This window comes from Bicyclus anynana, chromosome 21, assembly GCF_947172395.1.
Source record: "Bicyclus anynana chromosome 21, ilBicAnyn1.1, whole genome shotgun sequence".
NCBI lineage: Eukaryota > Metazoa > Arthropoda > Insecta > Lepidoptera > Nymphalidae > Bicyclus > Bicyclus anynana.
The window spans coordinates 7,298,961-7,307,367 of NC_069103.1; the positions used below are offsets into that span (position 1 = coordinate 7,298,961).

Below are 8,407 nucleotides of genomic sequence, written 5' to 3' on the forward strand. Positions count from 1 at the left end.
TTAATGATGTATAAACTAATATTAAAAATCAAGGAGTTTGTGAATTTGTTTGCATAAAAGTATGTTTGTTTAATTATAAGACTGATACATAATTTTTATTTTATATTTCCTTTTATTTTATTTTTATAATAAGTTTAGGTTAGGTTGGAGGAGCTCTAAATGTCAAAGTTACTACTATGAGCTCTAAAAGTCAAAGTTAATGGGAACCACGCGGGTGAAACCGCGTGGCGTCAGCTAGTTTATTATAATATGAAACATGCGACAATATAAGTAGGTGAAATAGCAGTTCAAAATATACGTCAATTTAGCGGGCACCCACTAGTACGAGTTAATTAAATATCCTTTATCTTTAACTAAGATTATTCAAATCCACGACTACACTGTCATGAAAAGGTATAGAGAATGGAGGTTATCATTGAAACACGCTTTTAAAATGCATCTTGAATATTTATTTGACTACTAAAATAAAGATGTATCCGATAATAAAAACAAATAATATTACACCATTAATCGATTATTAACATGTAGTACATGGTTGACCTTTCCTGCCAATTCTAACCGCATACTGGCTGCGTCTTAGTTTGCAAGCTTGACGAACTCTGTTTCGTCCTAGACCCGAAGCATATGAGAGAGATGAACTAGTTGACGTTGCTGCTGACCTCGTGTCGTCCTCATTTATAGTTGTAATTGACGATTGTGGTATATATCTAATTTGAGGTCCAAATCCATAATTAACTGAAGTATCAACATTAGCTACTGCGGAGGCTGATGCTGGAGCAGGCGAGTATACCGATCCTGCGGAGTAAGTGTAAGAAACTGGTGCTGCTGCAGATGTGGATGATGTGGTATCTCCTGCAGCTGCAGCTACGGCTGCTGCTGTTGCGCTTGCACCATCTCCTGATCCTGCATTTGCCTCTGCTGCTGCAGCTGTTGAGCTAGTTGCTTCTCTTGTACCTACGTATGGTCCCAGTTTATCGCCCCAGTTTTGACTAAAGCCAGAGTTTGTCGCGGTCGCTCCTGCAACTGCTGCTGCCCCACTTGTTGCATCAACTGATCCTGCGTGGGATCCACGGTTTCCGCCCCAGTTATTACCAATACTAGAGCTTGCTGCGGTTGCTCCTGAAACGACGTTAGATCCTGAGTATCCCAGAGAGCTCTTACCTGTAGCAGATTTTGCTACGCTCGTTGCTGAAGATGCAGCTGAAGCTGATGACGCGGATTTTGATTCAGTGCCTGATTTTATGTATGTTCTATAATGTTCGGACAAAATCTTGTCAGAAACAGATTTTGATGTGCTGGTTGCGGTGCTAGTTGCTGTGGTTGTAGCTGCAGCTTCCGACTGAACTCCTGAATAATCGTAAGGTCTGTAGAATTTAGGCCAGTTGTTTTCAGCTATAGAATTTGCTGCAGTAGTTGCAGCACCTGCTGCCAAAGCTGCTGCTTTAGCAGCAGCTACAGCAGCTGCTATTGCTGCAGCTGTAGCTTCTGGATTAGTACCAGATTCAAAGTAAGGTCTATTATATTTAAGCCACCTATTATAAGCTTCATTATTTGTTGCTGATGTTGTTGCACTTGCTGTTGAAGTTGTTGCTGAAGATTTTGACTCATTTTCTGATCTTATGTACGTTTTATAATGATCAATCCAACTCTTTTCTGACTCTGAGTTTTCGACAGCTGTGACCGAGCTAGCTGTTGTGCTTGATGATGATGAAGCTGTGGTTGCTGCTGCGTCTGAAGCTACGACTGCTGCTGCGTCTGAAGCTGCGGCTGCTGCTGCGGATGATACTGCTGAGCTTGCCCCATTTCCGTATTGTACGTTTGGTCCAGAGTATCTACGCCCGTTTTGAACATAACCGTAGTCTGCTGCTTGTGAAGCTCCAGCTGCTGCTGCAGTTGCTGTTGCGGATGTTCCTGCTGAGGCTGCTCCTCCTGCACCTGCACCATTTCCAGATCCTACGTATGGTGCACGGTTTCCGCCCCAGTTGTCACTGACACCAGAGCTTGAAGTTGCTGCTGCGGCTGATGCTGCTGAGCTTGCTCCATTTCCAGATCCTACGCCTGATCCGTAATTTCTACGCCCGTTTTGAACATAACCGTAGTCTGCTGATTGTGAAGCTGCGGCTGCTGCGGCTGCTGCGGCTGCTGCTGCGTCCGAAGCTGCGGCTGCTGCTGCGTCTGAAGCTGCGGCTGCTGCTGCGTCTGAAGCTGCGGCTGCTGCTGCGGATGATGCTGCTGAGCTTGCCCCATTTTCGTATTGTACGTTTGGTCCAGAGTATCTACGCCCGTTTTGAACATAACCGTAGTCTGCTGCTTGTGAAGCTCCAGCTGCTGCTGCAGTTGCTGTTGCGGATGCTCCTGCTGAGGCTGCTCCTCCTGCACCTGCACCATTTCCAGATCCTACGTATGGTGCACGGTTTCCGCCCCAGTTGTCACTGACACCAGAGCTTGAAGTTGCTGCTGCGGCTGATGCTGCTGAGCTTGCTCCATTTCCAGATCCTACGCCTGATCCGTAATTTCTACGCCCGTTTTGAACATAACCGTAGTCTGCTGATTGTGAAGCTGCAGCTGCTGCGGCTGCTGCTGCGTCTGAAGCTGCGGCAGCTGCTGCGTCTGAAGCTGCGGCAGCTGCTGCGTCTGAAGCTGAAGCTGCTGCTGCGTCTGAAGCTGCAGCTGCTGCTGCATCTGAAGCTGCGACTGCTGCTGCGTTTGAAGCTGCGGCTGCTGCTGCGGATGATGCTGCTGAGCTTGCCCCATTTCCGTATTGTACGTTTGGTCCAGAGTATCTACGCCCGTTTTGAACATAACCGTAGTCTGCTGCTTGTGAAGCTCCAGCTGCTGCTGCAGTTGCTGTTGCGGATGCTCCTGCTGAGGCTGCTCCTCCTGCACCTGCACCATTTCCAGATCCTACGTATGGTGCACGGTTTCCGCCCCAGTTGTCACTGACACCAGAGCTTGAAGTTGCTGCTGCGGCTGATGCTGCTGAGCTTGCTCCATCTCCAGATCCTACGCCTGATCCGTTATTTCTACGCCCGTTTTGAACATAACCGTAGTCTGCTGATTGTGAAGCTGCGGCTGCTGCTGCGTCTGAAGCTGCGGCAGCTGCTGCGTCTGAAGCTGCGGCTGCTGCTGCGTCTGAAGCTGCGGCTGCTGCTGCATCTGAAGCTGCGACTGCTGCTGCGTTTGAAGCTGCGGCTGCTGCTGCGGATGATGCTGCTGAGCTTGCCCCATTTCCGTATTGTACGTTTGGTCCAGAGTATCTACGCCCGTTTTGAACATAACCGTAGTCTGCTGCTTGTGAAGCTCCAGCTGCTGCTGCAGTTGCTGTTGCGGATGTTCCTGCTGAGGCTGCTCCTCCTGCACCTGCACCATTTCCAGATCCTACGTATGGTGCACGGTTTCCGCCCCAGTTGTCACTGACACCAGAGCTTGAAGTTGCTGCTGCGGCTGATGCTGCTGAGCTTGCTCCATTTCCAGATCCTACGCCTGATCCGTAATTTCTACGCCCGTTTTGAACATAACCGTAGTCTGCTGCTTGTGAAGCTCCAGCTGCTGCTGCAGTTGCTGTTGCGGATGCTCCTGCTGAGGCTGCTCCTCCTGCACCTGCACCATATCCAGATCCTACGTATGGTGCACGGTTTCCGCCCCAGTTGTCACTGACACCAGAGTTTGAAGTTGCTGCTGCGGCTGATGCTGCTGAGCTTGCTCCATTTCCAGATCCTACGCCTGATCCGTAATTTCTACGCCCGTTTTGAACATAACCGTAGTCTGCTGATTGTGAAGCTGCGGCTGCTGCGGTTGCTGCGGCTGCTGCGGCTGCTGCTGCGTCCGAAGCTGCGGCTGCTGCTGCGTCTGAAGCTGCGGCTGCTGCTGCGTCTGAAGCTGCGACTGCTGCTGCGTCTGAAGCTGCGGCTGCTGCTGCGGATGATGCTGCTGAGCTTGCCCCATTTTCGTATTGTACGTTTGGTCCAGAGTATCTACGCCCGTTTTGAACATAACCGTAGTCTGCTGCTTGTGAAGCTCCAGCTGCTGCTGCAGTTGCTGTTGCGGATGCTTCTGCTGAGGCTGCTCCTCCTGCACCTGCACCATTTCCAGATCCTACGTATGGTGCACGGTTTCCGCCCCAGTTGTCACTGACACCAGAGCTTGAAGTTGCTGCTGCGGCTGATGCTGCTGAGCTTGCTCCATTTCCAGATCCTACGCCTGATCCGTAATTTCTACGCCCGTTTTGAACATAACCGTAGTCTGCTGATTGTGAAGCTGCGGCTGCTGCGGCTGCTGCTGCGTCTGAAGCTGCGGCAGCTGCTGCGTCTGAAGCTGCGGCTACTGCTGCGTCTGAAGCTGCGACTGCTGCTGCGTCTGAAGCTGCGACTGCTGCTGCGTTTGAAGCTGCGGCTGCTGCTGCGGATGATGCTGCTGAGCTTGCCCCATTTCCGTATTGTACGTTTGGTCCAGAGTATCTACGCCCGTTTTGAACATAACCGTAGTCTGCTGCTTGTGAAGCTCCAGCTGCTGCTGCAGTTGCTGTTGCGGATGCTCCTGCTGAGGCTGCTCCTCCTGCACCTGCACCATTTCCAGATCCTACGTATGGTGCACGGTTTCCGCCCCAGTTGTCACTGACACCAGAGCTTGAAGTTGCTGCTGCGGCTGATGCTGCTGAGCTTGCTCCATTTCCAGATCCTACGCCTGATCCGTAATTTCTACGCCCGTTTTGAACATAACCGTAGTCTGCTGATTGTGAAGCTGCGGCTGCTGCGGCTGCTGCTGCGTCTGAAGCTGCGGCAGCTGCTGCGTCTGAAGCTGCGGCTGCTGCTGCGTCTGAAGCTGCGGCTGCTGCTGCATCTGAAGCTGCGACTGCTGCTGCGTTTGAAGCTGCGGCTGCTGCTGCGGATGATGCTGCTGAGCTTGCCCCATTTCCGTATTGTACGTTTGGTCCAGAGTATCTACGCCCGTTTTGAACATAACCGTAGTCTGCTGCTTGTGAAGCTCCAGCTGCTGCTGCAGTTGCTGTTGCGGATGCTCCTGTTGAGGCTGCTCCTCCTGCACCTGCACCATTTCCAGATCCTACGTATGGTGCACGGTTTCCGCCCCAGTTGTCACTGACACCAGAGCTTGAAGTTGCTGCTGCGGCTGATGCTGCTGAGCTTGCTCCATTTCCAGATCCTACGCCTGATCCGTAATTTCTACGCCCGTTTTGAACATAACCGTAGTCTGCTGATTGTGAAGCTGCGGCTGCTGCGGCTGCTGCTGCGTCTGAAGCTGCGGCAGCTGCTGCGTCTGAAGCTGCGGCTGCTGCTGCATCTGAAGCTGCAGCTGCTGCTGCATCTGAAGCTGCGACTGCTGCTGCGGATGTTGCTGCTGAGCTTGCCCCATTTCCGTATTGTACGTTTGGTCCAGAGTATCTACGCCCGTTTTGAACATAACCGTAGTCTGCTGCTTGTGAAGCTCCAGCTGCTGCTGCAGTTGCTGTTGCGGATGTTCCTGCTGAGGCTGCTCCTCCTGCACCTGCACCATTTCCAGATCCTACGTATGGTGCACGGTTTCCGCCCCAGTTGTCACTGACACCAGAGCTTGAAGTTGCTGCTGCGGCTGATGCTGCTGAGCTTGCTCCATTTCCAGATCCTACGCCTGATCCGTAATTTCTACGCCCGTTTTGAACATAACCGTAGTCTGCTGCTTGTGAAGCTCCAGCTGCTGCTGCAGTTGCTGTTGCGGATGCTCCTGCTGAGGCTGCTCCTCCTGCACCTGCACCATATCCAGATCCTACGTATGGTGCACGGTTTCCGCCCCAGTTGTCACTGACACCAGAGTTTGAAGTTGCTGCTGCGGCTGATGCTGCTGAGCTTGCTCTATTTCCAGATCCTACGCCTGATCCGTAATTTCTACGCCCGTTTTGAACATAACCGTAGTCTGCTGATTGTGAGGCTGCGGCTGCTGCGGTTGCTGCGGCTGCTGCGGCTGCTGCTGCGTCCGAAGCTGCGGCTGCTGCTGCGTCTGAAGCTGCGGCTGCTGCTGCGTCTGAAGCTGCGACTGCTGCTGCGTCTGAAGCTGCGGCTGCTGCTGCGGATGATGCTGCTGAGCTTGCCCCATTTTCGTATTGTACGTTTGGTCCAGAGTATCTACGCCCGTTTTGAACATAACCGTAGTCTGCTGCTTGTGAAGCTCCAGCTGCTGCTGCAGTTGCTGTTGCGGATGCTTCTGCTGAGGCTGCTCCTCCTGCACCTGCACCATTTCCAGATCCTACGTATGGTGCACGGTTTCCGCCCCAGTTGTCACTGACACCAGAGCTTGAAGTTGCTGCTGCGGCTGATGCTGCTGAGCTTGCTCCATTTCCAGATCCTACGCCTGATCCGTAATTTCTACGCCCGTTTTGAATATAACCGTAGTCTGCTGATTGTGAAGCTGCGGCTGCTGCGGTTGCTGCGGCTGCTGCGGCTGCTGCTGCGTCCGAAGCTGCGGCTGCTTCTGCGTCTGAAGCTGCGGCTGCTGCTGCGTCTGAAGCTGCGACTGCTGCTGCGTCTGAAGCTGCGGCTGCTGCTTCGGATGATGCTGCTGAGCTTGCCCCATTTCCGTATTGTACGTTTGGTCCAGAGTATCTGCGCCCGTTTTGAACATAACCGTAGTCTGCTGCTTGTGAAGCTCCAGCTGCTGCTGCAGTTGCTGTTGCGGATGCTCCTGCTGAGGCTGCTCCTCCTGCACCTGCACTTCCAGATCCTACGTATGGTGCACGGTTTCCGCCCCAGTTGTCACTGACACCAGAGTTTGAAGTTGCTGCTGCGGCTGATGCTGCTGAGCTTGCTCCATTTCCAGATCCTACGCCTGATCCGTAATTTCTACGCCCGTTTTGAATATAACCGTAGTCTGCTGATTGTGAAGCTGCGGCTGCTGCGGCTGCTGCTGCGTCTGAAGCTGCGGCTGCTGCTGCGTCTGAAGCTGCGGCTGCTGCTGCGTCTGAAGCTGCGGCTGCTGCTGCATCTGAAGCTGCGACTGCTGCTGCGTTTGAAGCTGCGGCTGCTGCTGCGGATGATGCTGCTGAGCTTGCCCCATTTCCGTATTGTACGTTTGGTCCAGAGTATCTACGCCCGTTTTGAACATAACCGTAGTCTGCTGCTTGTGAAGCTCCAGCTGCTGCTGCAGTTGCTGTTGCGGATGCTCCTGTTGAGGCTGCTCCTCCTGCACCTGCACCATTTCCAGATCCTACGTATGGTGCACGGTTTCCGCCCCAGTTGTCACTGACACCAGAGTTTGAAGTTGCCGCTGCGGCTGATGCTGCTGAGCTTGCTCCATTTCCAGATCCTACGCCTGATCCGTAATTTCTACGCCCGTTTTGAATATAACCGTAGTCTGCTGATTGTGAAGCTGCGGCTGCTGCGGTTGCTGCGGCTGCTGCGGCTGCTGCTGCGTCCGAAGCTGCGGCTGCTTCTGCGTCTGAAGCTGCGGCTGCTGCTGCGTCTGAAGCTGCGACTGCTGCTGCGTCTGAAGCTGCGGCTGCTGCTTCGGATGATGCTGCTGAGCTTGCCCCATTTCCGTATTGTACGTTTGGTCCAGAGTATCTGCGCCCGTTTTGAACATAACCGTAGTCTGCTGCTTGTGAAGCTCCAGCTGCTGCTGCAGTTGCTGTTGCGGATGCTCCTGCTGAGGCTGCTCCTCCTGCACCTGCACTTCCAGATCCTACGTATGGTGCACGGTTTCCGCCCCAGTTGTCACTGACACCAGAGTTTGAAGTTGCTGCTGCGGCTGATGCTGCTGAGCTTGCTCCATTTCCAGATCCTACGCCTGATCCGTAATTTCTACGCCCGTTTTGAATATAACCGTAGTCTGCTGATTGTGAAGCTGCGGCTGCTGCGGCTGCTGCTGCGTCTGAAGCTGCGGCTGCTGCTGCGTCTGAAGCTGCGGCTGCTGCTGCATCTGAAGCTGCGACTACTGCTGCGTCTGAAGCTGCGGCTGCTGCTGCGGATGATGCTGCTGAGCTTGCCCCATTTCCGTATTGTACGTTTGGTCCAGAGTATCTACGCCCGTTTTGAACATAACCGTAGTCTGCTGCTTGTGAAGCTCCAGCTGCTGCTGCAGTTGCTGTTGCGGATGCTCCTGCTGAGGCTGCTCCTCCTGCACCTGCACCATTTCCAGATCCTACGTATGGTGCACGGTTTCCGCCCCAGTTGTCACTGACACCAGAGTTTGAAGTTGCCGCTGCGGCTGATGCTGCTGAGCTTGCTCCATTTCCAGATCCTACGCCTGATCCGTAATTTCTACGCCCGTTTTGAACATAACCGTAGTCTGCTGATTGTGAAGCTGCGGCTGCTGCGGTTGCTGCGGCTGCTGCGGCTGCTGCTGCGTCCGAAGCTGCGGCTGCTTCTGCGTCTGAAGCTGCGGCTGCTGCTGCGTCTGAAGCTGCGACTGCTGCTGCGTC

The 8,407-nt window shown here is 53.4% G+C and overlaps 1 protein-coding gene across 1 annotated transcript; it reads right to left on the bottom strand.

Moving 5' to 3' along the window:
- Positions 1 to 439: 439 nt before the first annotated feature.
- On the bottom strand, positions 440 to 5,511 carry LOC112057519 (pneumococcal serine-rich repeat protein-like). Its single transcript, XM_052888185.1, has 10 exons — positions 5,273 to 5,511; positions 5,102 to 5,180; positions 4,963 to 5,043; positions 4,480 to 4,560; positions 3,997 to 4,077; positions 3,520 to 3,600; positions 3,280 to 3,360; positions 2,806 to 2,886; positions 2,261 to 2,379; positions 440 to 2,072 (listed from the first exon to the last, which is right to left on the bottom strand). The coding sequence occupies exons 1-10, from the start codon at positions 5,509 to 5,511 to the stop codon at positions 518 to 520; spliced, it is 2,478 nt and encodes an 825-aa protein (XP_052744145.1). The 3' UTR covers positions 440 to 517.
- Between the last annotated feature and the right edge of the window lie 2,896 nt (positions 5,512 to 8,407).